This window comes from Schistocerca cancellata, chromosome 1 (assembly GCF_023864275.1).
Source record: "Schistocerca cancellata isolate TAMUIC-IGC-003103 chromosome 1, iqSchCanc2.1, whole genome shotgun sequence".
Classification (NCBI taxonomy): domain Eukaryota; kingdom Metazoa; phylum Arthropoda; class Insecta; order Orthoptera; family Acrididae; genus Schistocerca; species Schistocerca cancellata.
Window position 1 is genome coordinate 568,173,356 of NC_064626.1, and position 16,619 is coordinate 568,189,974.

General features: G+C 39.3%; 1 protein-coding gene across 3 annotated transcripts in view; it reads right to left on the bottom strand.

Annotated features, from left to right (window-relative positions):
- Window positions 1-16,619, bottom strand: part of LOC126181449 (cyclin-G-associated kinase) — a 245,441-nt gene that overhangs the window by 179,443 nt on the left and 49,379 nt on the right. For all 3 annotated transcript variants that reach the window (XM_049924773.1, XM_049924774.1, XM_049924772.1), the window contains exon 8: window positions 3,919-4,065. In XM_049924773.1, the coding sequence (XP_049780730.1) occupies window positions 3,919-4,065 (147 nt within the window). The remainder of the gene's footprint in view (window positions 1-3,918; window positions 4,066-16,619) is intronic.

A 16,619-nucleotide genomic window follows, 5' to 3' on the forward strand; every position in this document is an offset into this window, starting at 1 on the left:
GGACACACCCATCTACAAGAAGGCTAGCAGAAGTGATCAAAATACTACCATCCAGTATCCCAGACATCGATTTGTTGTAGAATCCTAGAACACACTCTGAAGTCAAAAATAGTAAGATATGTTGCACAGAGTGACCTTCTGCATGCCGACCAACATGCATTCAGAAAACATCGATCATGTGAAACTCAACTTGCAACTTTTCTCACATGACACACTGAAAGCTTTGGATCAAGCCAATCAGGTAAATTTCCAAGAAGCAGTTGACTTAGTGTCACAGCTATGGTTAGCGCCAAAAGTACGATCATAAGGGATACCCAGTGAACTATATGACTGGTTTAAGGACTTTCTGATAGGGGAGACCAGACACAGCATCTTGGATGGAGAGTAATCATCAGATGTAAAAGTAACTTCAGGTGTGTTCCAGGTAAGTGTGTTGGCACCCTTGCTGTTCGTGTTGTATATTAATGACATTGCACACAATATTAATAGTAAAATCAGGCTTTTTGCAGATGACACAGTTATCTACAATGAAGTACTGTCTGAAAGAAGCTGCATAAATATTTAGTCAGATCTTGGTAAGATTTCAAAATGGTGCGAAGATTGGGAACTTGCTTTAAATGTTCAAAAGTGTAAAATTTTGCACTTAAAAAACTCCCATAGTATCCTATGACTATAATATCAATGAGTCCAGTTGAAATCGCTCAAATCATAGAAACACTTTGCAGGATATGAAATGATCACATAGGTTCAGTCATGAGTAAAGAAGGTGGTACACTTCGGTTTACTGGTAGATCAAGGGGGTGTGCAATCAGTCTACAAAGGAGATTGCTTATGAATTCCTCATGCAACTGGTTCTAGGACGTGTACCAAATAGGACTAACAGGGGATACTGAACATGTACAGAGAAGGGCAGCATGAATAGCCACAGGTTTGTTTTATCTGTGGGAGAGTCTTACAGAAATATTGAAGAAACAGAACTGGCAGACTCTTGAAGACATATCTAACAACCACAAGAAAGTCTGCTAACAAAGTTTAAAGAACCAATTTTAAATGATGACTAAGAGTATATTACTGCTACTTGAATGTGCAGTGCCTGTTCCTTTGTAAGAACAGACACCACACAGATCCAACAGCTGTGAAACACTACGTAAATTGAAGGAAAGGGGGGGGGGGGGAGAGAGATCACTGGTATCAGCTGCAGGGGAACATTAAGTGGAATCAGTGGCAATGAGCAAAAATGTGTACCAGACCGGGATTCGAACCCTGGATCTCCTGCTTACTAGGTCATCTGGGATACAGCGTTATCGCAGCTGCTAAATCTGTGTGGTGTCTGTTCTTTCAAAGGAATAGACACTGCGCACTCAGATAATTGATAAGCCTGGCTAGGCAACAGATCCACTTTCTTCAGTGTGAATACACAAATACGTCTGACCTCCTGTGGGAATCTCTGGTTAGCGAACAGGAGTATAATGGACAGCGACTGCAGGTAGGTGGTGCTCAGTGGGAGTGTGGATTGGCTATGAGACGTAACAAAATAGTCTGTGCAGTTGCGATAACACTGTGTCCTGGATGGCACAGCGGTTACCGCACCTGCCTAGTAAGCAGGAGATCCCTGGTTTGAATCCTGGTGTGGTACACTTTTTGACTCATCGCTACTGATTCCGCTTAATGTCCCGCTGCAGCTGATAGCAGTGAACCCCCTTCGATTTACATACATTATATTCCTACTCCCTTTGTATTGTGCACATAGGGATTGTGAGAATAATATTAGAATAATTACAGCATGCACACAGGCATTCAAACAATCATTCTTTCTGGGCTCCATAAGCAAATGGAACTGGAAGAAAACCTAATAAGTGGTAAAATGGGACACTCACTGCCACTCACTTCACAGTAGTTTGCGAAGTGCAGCTGTAGATGTAGATGTATGACTCTCTTCCCAACCAAATCAGCACATGCATCAAGGTGAGGGGGGAATGGTGGGTGGGTGGGAGGGTGGGTGGGTGGGTGGGTGGGTGGGAGGGGTGCTATGTCCTACAGATAAGTGGAATCATATTGCAAGTTTTTTTTGGAAATTTGATTATTTTGTGAGTGCTTCACTTTTTTCATCAGGCAGTGTAGTTGCAAACATGCCAAGTTAATACAGACATCACACTACCAACTTAAAAGGGAACACAACAGAGAAAACCATACTTTATTGAACTGTTTATTTTCGAACTATTTATATTTACTTCTCCGCCAAGTCTCATAGCTTACAGCTCTCTTCAAGGGGAGCTGCAGTTTGACAGTTTATCATTCTGTGGAAGTCATCTTGAAAGGGGAGTGACCTTCTGACAAAGCAAGCTGGGATCTTTTTACTTCCTCTCTTTTTTTGCCATCTGGCCCCTTAAATTCATTATTTTTCATTTTTAACTAATTACCATTAAACATACTTGAGTATAATCTGCATTTTCATGAAAGAGAAAAGTTGGCCTTCAGTTTTGCAGGATATACGCCAGATCTAATTTTGTGCTTAGTTTTATGCATGTAATTTATTTTCTAATTTATTTAGACTATTCCTAGTTAATAATTTTGCTAGAGGGTGGAATCAGTAATTGTTGACTTATAAACAAATATAAATTCTGTACTAATTATACACATTTGGAAGACGAAACACTGGCATTCTTTAAGTATTTATTTGGCTCTATTCGAAAACATGTTAGCAAAGCCAGCCCTTAATTAATTTCAAAATAATTATCAGTTTTGTCAAAAGTATTGTTTTTGTAACTATATCTGTTAATTTCATGATTTAAACAAATAATATGGCTTAACCCTTGTAGTAGAAGAAACTGCTGAAAAAGCTGAAATTTTTTGATATATTCAGTTAATTTAATAAGTTATGTTTTAATTGTAATTTCTGTAAATTAAACATCAAACAATGTATAGTTTCAGTACCTATTATTGTGATGATATATAAAGGCCTGATCTTTGGTCCCAAAACAGTCAGTTCACGGCCGATTTTCAGACGAGAAACCCAAGCTAGTTGGGTCAATAACAATGCACCAACTAAACAGTGGAGTAAGTGTAACACAATTAGGCCTTGTGTTAAAACAATGACACTGTCTGTTCAATATGTAGCGTATTATTCTGCAAGAACTGTGAACTGTGTGGTTCGGTTTTTACTGCTCGTAGATATTCAACAGTAAACTATTGTAGCAGCATGCTGATGTTTGCCTACAATCTAGTAATGAGGCTTATCAAAATTTCCCACTAGTTAACTGGCCATATTAACTGTGTATATTGTGTGTGTGTGTGTGCGCGCGGGGGAGGGGGGGGGGGGGGGGGGCGCAAGGACGACGACGACGCAACATGCACCTGTAGGCTACATTATTTACAGTAGTCATTATTGAACTTCCACCCCCACCCCCCCTTCATTTTTCAGCCAGTATCACAATGCAGTACGTCAACACTGAGGTCCATCAACAAAGAAATAAAGCAGGTGAATGTCACAACCTTGAGACTGTAGTCAATCCTCTGAATCTGAAAATATCTGAACATACTAAATTGTGGACAGCTTTTTCCAAGCGCTTCAGTCATTTCTTTGAGACACTGATTTAAGGTAATGATGCAGTGTAACTGCTTCACAATTCTCCTCCCTTTTTGCCGTTAGATGATCAAAAGGAAGATTGTATTCTTGGTTTCACTGTATATATGGGCTGTATGAACACGTACAAATATGCAATGAAGCAGGTTATGATTTTTAAACTGTTAGTCTTATTTCAAAAATTTCCTTCCACCCTTAGTAGAGCAAAGCATTCATAAATTCAAAGATTAGTTCCAACACTAAACTATTTGATTAGCATTGTCCTCCTCCAACACTCAGTCTACAAGAATTCAAATTTGACATGTAAAATCAAACTACAAAATTCAAAGTGCTACCTGGACTACTGTTGGCACTGATCCTTTTTCCTTCAAGTGAAAGGGGCTCCTTCAGGTTGAAACCTTTTGTTTCCGCTATTGCAGCAAGGCGTTCCAAAATATCAGACACAGTTAGTCTCTGCAACGGATTCACTTGCAAACAACCCCCTGAAAACAAATATGGCCTGTTGAAGAACACATTAGAACAATAAATTATATATTAAACTGCATTATAGGATAGAACTAATAGTTCCTTTGTCAGAGATGAGAGAGGGATGTAGGAGAAAGTTAGAAAGGAAAGGCAGGTCATTCAACCCCAGGATGCAAGACCACCAGTGGAGAGGACAAGGACAGACAAGACAATCCTTATCTTCACTAGAATTGGATCTCTCTAATTCTGGGGTCTGTGTGACCTGCCCTTTCTTTTTAACCTTCCCCAACATCCCTCTCTCCCCACCAACAAAGGAACTAAGATTTCTGAAAGTTAGGTAGTGAGCAGCTCTTACTTTTACATGTGAATTGGCATAGTATTGCCACCTAAAGACACATAGTGGCCTGCTATTTTGTCTCATAATTTAATAGTTTACTCAACTGAATTTGCTTTTCATACAATTGTAGGAAAGAATGCACATATGAACCAAAAAGAAATAGGAACCTACAGTAATGAGACGAAGAACCTGTGTTGAAGTGCAACTAGTCACTGTTTTATTTAATGGATAGAGACCTATATTGGTAACCAAACAGAAATAAATAGTGTACAGTATACATATTTCATCAGGTGTAAAATCCTTAGAAAATATTTGAAAAGAGATGAAAGAAGACTGTGTGATAAAAACTGGTTATTATTACACTAAAACACTGGAACTTGACTAACATTTGTGAAAATCTCAACACACTAAAATAATGGACCCAATTAATTCTCAGAGGATTTGTAAGTCATCGTACTGGAAATAAATGATTACGTACACTGGCCCAGTCCTCCCCTCTCTTTTGCAACCAAGAGGGAACAGTGTTGTATTAAACTGAGTCAGCAGAGAGCAAACACAGGAGAAGGAAATGTGAATAGGAAAAAAATGAAAGTTTAGAGCTGAACAGCCAATCAATGATGAGGTCGAGGGAGGGAGGGAGAGCACACAAGTTCTAACAGACAATGATAATGGCTAACTGATGCAGTATCAGGAAGCAGATGGTTTTGAATGGGAAAGAATGGTTAGCTACTTGAAAATTAATCCATCATACAGTGACAATGCAGTCCGTACAATGCAAGCTACTACAGTAGTGGCATGTGTGGAATTAATGAACAGATGGTGGTCATATTCAGTAAAAGGGGCCAATGTACCACAGAATGTAGTCACAGCTTGGGATGCCCTGCCATATCATGCACATTCATTTATTTTTTCCTCCCTACATGGAATGTCATACCATCATGAGATCATGACATTAGCAATTGCCAAAATGTTTTGCTTTTGCTATATTAACTGGCATTTATATAATATCACACAGAAAATTTAAGACATTAATTTTTTTAGGTAATAATACCAAATTACACCATTTACGATCTGTGGCAAGACATACTCTCATAATTAATCAATAATTACAGTTTTCTATATGGATACCAATCAGTCTTTAATTCTTTTACACTGCAATAGCATTTACGTTTTTTAATTCTTGATTCAATGAATCCTTTACATGTGTTCCAGATTTTATAGCAAATTGTCATTGTCTTATAACAGAGGTTTCGCACTAACAGTTTGAGCATGTGATACAGAAGTTTATCATCTAATCTGTATCTCCAACAATAAAACACTTTTTTTTTTAAGCTGAAATTTCAATTTGCAAAACTGAGTGTATGGTTGTAATAGACACTGGAGTTTCATGCACAGTGCTGGAGTATTGCATCAGGTACAGATCTGCCTGCATCTAAAGGCCAAAGCCGTGGGCTGCATCCTCAATTCGTAGCATGCAAGCTTTTGTAACAGTTTATGACTACATGGTCATCTAAACGCCATCACTGGGATCCAGAGTGGTAAACTGAGGGATCTTCAGAAGAATCCAATTTCAATCTATCCTCCACTTCATCCTTCCCTTTATTGATGGCTATATTCTTTTTTATTATTGGATACTGTAATGGTAACCTACATTGTGGAGTGCTAATGGCAAAAGGCAAGTGTGACCATTGTGACTGGATACACAACATTCAGACAAAATGCCAGTTCAACTTCCAGCCACCTAAGGTCAGAGGGCACGATAGGTCAGCTATAATCTGTGTGAGCACACTGCAAGTGGCCACCTCAGTGCCACCACTGGGACAGTGTGCTGGCAGATGTGCCACATGGCCCTGCTCAATGTAAGCATGCAGCAGGCCCATAGACATGACTGTCTCCTGTGTATTGCACAGCTCTCAACTCACCCTGTCATGGGGAAGCCCTTCAAATAATTTGGATTGCAGACAAACTCACTTTTGAGTTCAATATCGGATGCACAGTTTGTAACAAAGCAAGTGGATTCCTTCCAATAGTTATGTTTTTCTTCCCCCCAGAAACATCAATAATAATAAAATAATATATATTCAAAATGCAATTTTTATGATGCGCACTATAAAAACTCTATCTGGAGAGGTCTCTGAAGATCCAGTCGTACTGACTGACTTGTGTCTTCCTCAGTCTATAGGCGTCACTGGATGCAGATACAGAGGGGCATGAGGTCAGCACACTGTTCTCCTGGCTGTTGTCAGTTTTTATTACTGGAGCCACTACTTCTCAATCTAGTAGCTCTTCAATTTGCCTTGCAAGGGCTGAGTGCACCCCACTTGTCAACAACACTTGGCAGACAAGATGGTCACCCATCCAAGTGCTAGCTAAGCCAACTGCACTTAATTTTGGTGATCTGATTGGAACCAGTGTTACCATTGCAGCAAGGCCGTTGGTGTACACAGCACTTAAAATCTCACATATGGACTCAGAGGTTATTCAACTCAACTTTATTATCTACTTCTCTTCTTTTGATTATTTAGAATCCATTAATATGATTAGTTTGCCTAAAACCCATGATAATTACAAAACATCAGTAATTTCATTGTCATTGCTCATATATAAACATTTACACAACTCAGGTTACCCTCCATTCAGAGGCTGTTGCATGCAGCAACCGTTATTTTGATTTGTAAATAATAGGTTTCAGCTATCAGTCATCCTTTGGAATTTTTACTGGCAGATCTAGATTTCAGCTAGAAACTAGCCATTCTCAATGCACGATCCTTTTTTTGGTCAATCCATGTGATGCCTGTTGGTCTGGCTTTGTACACAGTTCATTGAATATTCAATATATATTCAATATATATTCAAAATGCAATTTTTATGATGCGCACTGTAAAAACTCTATCTGGAGAGGTCTCTGAAGATCCAGTCGTACTGACTGACTGTTGTGTCTTCCTCAGTCTATAGGCGTCACTGGATGCAGATACAGAGGGGCATGAGGTCAGAACACTGTTCTCCTGGCTGATACAATATACAGATTCATTGAATATTCAATGAACTGTGTACAAAGCTAGACCAACAGGCATTACATGCATTGACCAAAAAGAGGATAGTGCATATTCAATTAACTGTGTACAAAGCCAGACCAACAGGTATTACATGCATTGACCAAAAAAAAGGATAGTGCATTGAGAACGGCTAGTTTCTAGCTGAAATCTAGATCTGCCAATAAAAATTCCAAAGGATGACTGATAGCTGACATCTATTATTTACAAATGTACACAACTGCTAACTTCTTGATAAAATGAAAAAGCTATTTATATAACTAATGTACCCATACAGTCAGCCACTAAAGTATTTTAGCAGCTATTGCACTCATTTATTTCCAGGCTAATTAAGTTCCTTAGCAAAAACATTATTACTGAAATTGAATCCCATATTTAGGCAAACTACCCAGGGTAACTGAATAGAAATTATTTCTTTATGTATGAGTTCACATTCAACAATGTTTTTTCACTGTTCAGTTACTGAGAAATGTTAATCTTTAATCAACATAAATAACACACAGTTAAGTTTTCCAACATTATATCCACACCCTCATATTCCATGGTGGTCACTATGCCATATGGTCTCCGTTGGGATATGTAATGCTACTGTGGCATTTTAACTTAACTCTTACATACCATCTTCACTTCTGGGCCAATAATTCCTTATTGACAATAATTTTGAGACCTTTGCTGGTAGTTAGTGTGGATGGGTATACTGTGTACCTTCCGCAGAAATGTATACTGGCACAGGTGTTGAGGCACTTCTGCAAGTGCATTCTGTCTGTATGCTGGCAACCAAGACAATGGCAGCCTGTAGTCTTTGTCACGGATTGCATTAGAGGACCACTTTATTATCTTTATTCTCTCTCATCTCACCTCATCTCATAGCACACGAGCCTTTCAACTTGTTTATGTTACTGCAGTTATTTTGATGTTCTACCACCACAGAATCGACACTTGTGTGACACTCAGACTTTTTTTAGCTGTGTTCTGCTAGGCCTCTGCAATATACGCTATCCCATTTTTAGCTGACTAGCTAAATTCCTGGCCTGGCCTGTTGAATGTATCAATGGCATCTCTGTACAAATCCAAAGGTCTTCAATTCTGTTGTTAGCCCAGCAGATAGCTTTAATGGGCACTAGTGAAGAATTTTCCCCACACAGCTGGCACCCACTGCTCTTAAGGTAGCATTTCAATGCAGGTTTGCTCTAACTTCTCGTCTATCACCTTTGTTCCTTGCGGATATGATTTTACTGACAGCTTCATCGTTGTATTCTTTAGTTCTGAAGGTTGGATGCAGTTTCTACAGTACCAACTTTCCACTACCATATTGCAAATTCGGTGAGCCTTCTTCTACACAGTACGTACAACCAAACTATCCTGCTGTGGACGGTAGTACAACATACTATGCAAGTATCTATTAGTGCTGGTGCAGGAGTTTACTGGGCAGCTGTGACTGTTTGTGAGTTTATTTTGGGGAGACGGTGCATCCTGTCAGAACAAGGCTAAAAAGAACACCAGTGTCACATATTACTGACAACATGATGAAGCTGCAGAGGCTTAACACCAAAATGAATACTCAGTCTGCAGCTGTGGACACTTCTGTGGAAGGCATACAACATATCGAGCCATCTTAATGCCACCAAACACTGGGAGAGATGCACTAAATCATGAAATCAGCTCCTTCTGGTTCATCAGTGTGGGCCAATGAAATTCAGTCTTAAAATTACAACTCCATTTTCAACAGTCAATCATTTGACAATTTTTATTACTGTAACCTCATTTAAGGAATTGCAGGGGAAGGAGTGAAGACAGGATATAAAAGTTAAGTTGTATTACCCCCATAGTATTACCCTCAGTAGAAGTATCTTATGGAAAGCCACTTGCAATAGCAGATGTAGTGTTGATTCAACATTTACTGAATGATGCACTACGCAGCTGTAAAACCCACAAATATCCACTGTTTGAAGGCTTGAATGCAATAAATCATCTTTACATAATTTTGAATTTCAGACAAGAAAGATCATGTAAAACCGCAATCTTAACAATTCTTCTGTCTCTTATCTTGTGTGTGTGTGTGTGTGTGTGTGTGTGTGTGTGTGTGTGTGTGTGTGTAAGTCAAAGAACATGTTACATTATATACTTTTAACGAACTTTCAATCTGCATTCAAGTTTGTACTGACTATGCTGCTGCTAGTTTCTTTACAACTTTATTAATCTTATAACTCCACTTTAACAATAAATAGCAAGAACTTATTACAAAAGGTAGAAAAAAATTTTAATTACTATATGGTCTGAACAAACAAATTGTTTTTTGACTGTTGATGAAGGTGATTGAACCCTTTGCAATATTGACAGTGAGGCCTGACAAAATTGTACTGTGTGCCTGTGAATTCCTAAGGGACCAACTGCTGAGGTCATAGGTCCCTAGAATTAGACACTACTCAAACTAACTTATGCTAAGAAAAACTCACACACCCATGCCCGAGGGAGGACTCAAACCACCGGCAGGAGGAGATGCACAATCAGTGACATGGCGTCTCAAACTGTGCAGCAAAACTGTACTGCATGAGATGTTGGACTCAGAAGGGGAAAAGTACTTCAAATTCCTGTCTCACTACTTAAATATTTTCTACTGGTTGCCTGAATAGGTTAGAGAAAAATAAAAAAGGGGCCATTTGAAGGAAATAGTGATAATCCATACTAATATTATAAATGCAAAAGTAACTCGATCTGTTAAGCTTTCACAACTAAACTGCTCAAAAGATTTTGATGAAATTTGGTACTGACATACCTTGAACGCTGAGGAAGAACACAGGCTACTTTAGGAAGTGTGCAGTAAAACATATTTATTGATCTGAAGAATATAATGTAAAATATGGAACAATAATTACTCTTTGAAAAAGCTAATTACTCTTTGAGTTTTGAACTTTATCTCACACACATCAAAAAAAGTTTTGCATCACCCCGCTTCGCAGAACTCCTGAAGATGGATGTTGACTGTGGATACTGCATCACAGACACAGTCCCTTTGGCTGTTCAGAGATGTCACTACACCCGCCCAAAGATGTAAACAATCATGCATGTTGTTGTTGTTGTTGTTGTTGTTGTGGTCTTCAGTGCTGAGACTGGTTTGATGCAGCTCTCCATGCTACTCTATCCTGTGCAAGCTTCTTCATCTCCCAGTATTTACAGCAACCTACATCCTTCTGAATCTGCTTAGTGTATTCATCTCTTGGTCTCCCTCTACGATTTACACCCTCCACGCTGCCCTCCAATACTAAATTTGTGATCCCTTGATACCTCAGAACATGTCCTACCAACCGGTCCCTTCTTCTTGTCAGGTTGTGCCACAAACTCCTCTTCTCCCCAATTCTATTCAATACCTAATCATTAGTTATGTGATCTACCCATCTAATCTTCAGCATTCTTCTGTAGCACCACATTTCGAAAGCTTCTATTCTTTTCTTGTCGAAACTATTTATCGTCCATGTTTCACTTCCATACATGGCTACACTCACTACAAATACTTTCAGAAACGACTTCCTGAAACGTAAATCTGTACTCGATGTTAACAAACCTCTCTTCTTCAGAAACGCTTTCCTTGCCATTGCCAGTCTACATTTTATATCCTCTCTACTTCGATCATCATCAGTAATTTTGCTCCCCAAATAGCAAAATTCCGTTACTACTTTAAGTGCCTCATTTCCTAATCTAATTCCCTCAGCATCACCCGACTTAATCCGACTACAGTCCATTATCCTCGTTTTGCTTTTGTTGCTGTTCATCTTATATCCTCCTTTCAAGACACTGTCCATTTCGTTCAACTGCTCTTCCAAATCCTTTGCTGTCTTTGACAGAATTACAATGTCATCGGCGAACCTCAAAGTTTTTATTTCTTCTCCACAGATTTTAATACCTACTCCAAATTTTTCTCTTGTTTCCTTTACTGCTTGCTCAATATACAGATTCAATAACATCGGGGAGAGGCTACAACCCTCTCTCACTCCCTTCCCAACCACAGCTTCCCTTTCATGCCCCTCGACTCATAACTGCCATCTGGTTTCTGTACAAATTGTAAATAGCCTTTCACTCCCTGTATTTTACCCCTGCCTCCTTTAGAACTTGAAAGAGAGTATTCCAGTCAACATTGTCAAAAGCTTTCTCTAAGTCTACAAATGCTAGAAATGTAGGTTTGTCTTTCCTTAATCTTTCTTCTAAGGTAAGTCGTAAGGTCAGTATTGCCACACATGTTCTGGAATTTCTACGGAATTCCAACTGATCTTTCCCAAGGTCGGCTTCTACCAGTTTTTCCATTCGTCTGTAAAGAATTCACATTAGTATTTTGCAGCCGTGACTTATTAAACTGATAGTTCGGTAATTTTCACATCTATCAACACCTGCTTTCTTTGGGATTGGAATTATTATATTCTTCTTGAAGTCTGAGGGTATTAAATGAAACAACAAGTTTCCTGTTACCAGTCACCGTTTTTATTTTATTTTTTCCACGACGCGTTTCGAAGGTTTAAACCTCCATCATCGGGTGGATTTACATTAGCTAGTATTACATATGTGTGTATGTTGTGTTACGATTTTGGAGGAACTTGTGGCACTGCCTAGTGGGGAAACAAGACACTATTTCAGAATATGGTTTTGGATAACTTTTGACAAAAAATAAACTGATATCTAATGGTAAACTTTAATAAGTAAACTAGAGTACCTGCAGTGGTCACTGGTTCCTTTTTCTGTCTTAACACTTCACATGTATACTGCCACATTTGTAAACAAATATGGCGTCTGGAATCAGCTGGGTGCAAGGTTCGTACAGCAGAAGAGAAGACATAATCGCAAAGTGCAAAGAATATAGATCGTAACAACATTATTACAGAATAATCGTTTAAACCATTTGGGGGTGTTTGTTTTGAGGTGTCGAATATATGTGTGTGTACTTCAGGTGGTATATAAATCCAATTTTGAAAGGTTAAAACAGCTAAACATTCGTACTTGTTTATGCAATCAGGTGAAATGTTAAAATGGCGTAAACTTCATACTTGCTAATAACAATTAGGTGAAATGTTACAGGGCTTGAATTACAATGATCATATTGGCTACAGCACTAAAATCATAAATAGATGACACTCTTTGAAGAAAGAGAGAGAGAGAGAGAGAGAGAGAGAGAGAGAGAGAGAGAGAGAGAGAGAGAGGAAGGAGTGATTATATGAGAGCAAACATTTACATGGCAAGGAGTCTTAAGATAACATGTTGCATATATTAGCTGCCTAAAGGTTGGGGCAATACACTGGTTAATGTTATAAAATATGCAGATAGATATACATTTGTGCCAGTAGTTGATGTGGTACTGGTAACAGTAAACTTGTTGTTTCATTTAATGTCAGTAACAGTCACGGTAAAGCCTAACCTAAAAATGTTCGCATTTAAAGTCTGAGGGTATTTCACCTGTCTTATACATCTTACTCACCAGATGGTAGAGTTTTGTCAGGACTGGCCTCTCCCAAGGCCGTCAGTAGTTCTAATGGAATGTTGTCTCCTCCCGGGGCCTTGTTTCGACTCAGGTCTTTCAGTGCTCTGTCAAACTCTTCACGCAGTATCGTATCTCCCATTTCATCTTCATCTACATCCCCTTCCATTTCCATAATATTGTTCTCAAGTACATCGCCCTTGTATATAGACATTCTACATACTCCTTGCTTAGAACTGGGTTTCCATCTGTGCTCTTGATATTCATGCAAGTTGTTCTCTTTTCTCCAAAGGTCTCTCTAATTTTCCTGTACGCAGTAGCTATCTTACCGCTAGTGAGATAAGCCTCTAAATCCTTACATTTGTCCTCTAGCCATCCCTGCTTAGCCATTTTGCCCTTCCTGTCGTCTCATTTTTTAGACGTCTGTATTCCTTTTTGCCTGCTTCATTTACTGCATTTTTGTATTTTTCCTTTCATCAATTAAATTCAATATTTCTTCTGTTACCCAAGGATTTCTATTAGTCCTCGTCTTTTTACCTACTTGATCCTCTGCTGCCTTCACTACTTCATCCCTCAGAGCTACCCATTCTTCTTCTACTGTATTTCTTTCCCCCATTCCTGCCAAATGTTCCCTTATGCTCTCCCTGAAACTGTACAACCTCTGGTTTAGTTAGTTTATCCCGGTCCCATCTCTTTAAATTCCCACCTTTATGCAGTTTCTTCAGTTTTAATCTACAGTTCATAACCAACAGATTGCGGTCAGAGTCCACATCTGCCCCTGGAAATGTCTTACAATTTAAAACCTGGTTCCTTAATCTCTGTCTTACCATTACACAATCTTATCTGACACCTTATCTCCAGGATTCTTCCATGTATACATCCTCCTTTTATGATTCTTGAACCAAGTGTTAGCTATCATTAAGTTATGCTCTGTGCAAAATTCTACCAGATGGCTTCCTCTTTCATTTCTCTCCCCCAATCCATATTCACCCACAATGTTTCCTTCTCTCCCTTTTCCTACTCTCAAATTCCAGTCACCCATGACTATTAAATTTTCGTCTCCCTTCACTATCTGAATAATTTCTTTTATCTCATCATACATTTCATCGATTTCATCATCATCTGCAGAGCTAGTTGGCATATAAACTTGTACTACTGTAGTAGGCATGGGCTTCATGTGTATCTTGGCCACAATAATGCCTTCACTATGCTGTTTGTAGTAGCTTACACACACTCCTATTTTTTTATTCATTATTAAATCTACTCCTGCATTACCCCTATTTGATTTTGTATTTATAACCCTGCATTCACCTGACCAAAAGTGTTGTTCATCCTGCCACCGAACTTCACTAATTCCCACTATATCTAACTTTAATTTATCCATTTCCCTCTTTAAATTTTCTAAACTACCTGCCCGATTTTTAAGGGGTCTGACATTCCATGCTCCGATCCATAGAACGCCAGTTTTCTTTCTCCTGATAACGACGTCCTCTTGAGTAGTCCCCGCCCAGAGATCCGAATGGGGGACTATTTTACCTCCGGAATATTTTACCCATGAGGACGCCATCATCATTTAACCATACAGTAAAGCTGTATGACCTCGGGAATAATTGCGGCTGTAGTTTCCCCCTGCTTTCAGCCATTTGCAGTACCAGCACAGCAAGGCCATTTTGGTTGGTGTTACAAGGCCAGATCAGTCAATCATCCAGACTGTTGCCCCTGCAACTACTGAAAAGGCTGCTGCCCCTCTTCAGGAACCACATGTTCGTCTGGCCTCTCAACAGATACCCCTCCATTTTGGTTGCACCTACGGTACGGCTATCTGTATCGCTGAGGCACGCAAGCCTCCCAACCAACGGCAAGGTCCATGGTTAATGGTTCATCATGCATGAGCAACATCTATTCGATGGAGGGGGTCCGACAGCAGATCAGTTCCAGTCATTCCACTAGGAAGGAGGTACACAGCTCAAGTTCTCTGTAGTTCAACCATGCCAAGATGGTGCGATCATGTCCACATTGTTACTTTGTACCAGGAAGGGTTCTCAACAAGGGAAATGTCCAGGCGTCTCAGAGTGAACCAAAGTGATGTTGTTCGGACATGGAGGAGATATAGGGAGACTGGAACTGTTGATGAAATGCTTCTCTCAGGCCGCTGAAGGGCTACTACTGCAGTGGATGACCACTACCTACGGATTATGGCTCGGACAGGGTGTATACACTGACGAGGAAAAAAAATTCCAGATTTTTCCCAGATTTCCCAGTTAAAAATACATTTTCTCCCAGGTGAAAATACACTTTTTTTGTGTTAAGTGACAGTATAATTTCTCTCGAAACTGTAAAGTTATAAATCTTTTGAATGGCTATTGTTTTATACACCACTGTAGAATTTCTCAGCACTTTAGTAAATGAAACCCAAGGGGGGAAAAAACACATTTTGGAAAGATCTTTGATGTGTAGCAACATGTACGCTGTATGTTTTCGTATTACTAAAGTATAAATGCAAAATTCCATCAAACGCCCCATGTTACTTTCTGAAGTATTGAAACTGAGATTGCGATGTGCTTTTGTAAGCCAGTCACAGTTCACGTCACATGATCTCGCCAGCCGATATTCGGAGCATATGACAGGTGATGTAGTTGGCCAATAGCACCAACATCACATGTAATATTGTCTCTTAAGATTTCTGGTGAAGTAGAACGACTGGCTCACCCCCGCCCCCCACCCCCTCCAAATAATATCACTACCCTACCGCAGCAAGAACAATTGTATATTTGACAGATCAGTTCTCTGGAGTACGAGCTCTATGCTACATGCATTGTGTATATGCTATGAGAATGAAAGCATTCATAGTAAGTGACGAGAGTGCAAGTGATTATTTATCGTCTTTATTACCATGCTGCCTCCCCACTATCTACACATCGATAAGCTGCAAGAGAAGCTATGCTTTCACATATAATGTTGATCATTTTTGCGCACGTTACACTTAAGATACATCACACATATGTGCCAGTAAAATGTTTAATAACAACATAAATCTTTGATCTTCTGGGCTTGAAATTCTTCTAAATGGCTCGTCCTCGAAGAGTTGATTTTTATACGAGAGTCAAACGCTCTGTGATTTTAGAAATTCAATGTATGTTTTCACATACAATTCATCTTGCGTAATAGGAAATTTACTTTGAAAGTAAAGCCTAGTTTACATGACGACACTAGGTTGCAGGCAACTGTGCTACTGGCCACTGCGCATACGCGCCGTGCATTTCCCCAACTCGTCGGTGAAACTAAACACTTTTGGTGTGTTCAAGCTTGGGCAACACTAGTTGCACGAGTATTGAGGTTATGTGTGTTCATAGAGAGCGGACAAACTGAAGTATGAAGTGAGGAACAGAGAATAATGTTTGCTTTTTGGATGTCCGTGCTTTGTATAGGTGTCTGTGGGATTTCAGTGACATTGATTACAAAAATCACATCATGTGCGATCAGAACACAGATGGTTTGACAATATCTGAGATGCAGGGAAAAATTTATTGAATTAGGAAAACACATACAGCTGAATTAAGAAAAATACAACCAACTACAAATCTGGCTGTGGAAATGCTCCAACCTGCAAGACTAAAATCCCATCGTTCAAGTTGGCCGAATTTTTTGAGGAATATTGTTGACAGGAGGGAAGGCTACACAAATCAAGAAGCTGCATTCTTTATTCAATATTCATCTACT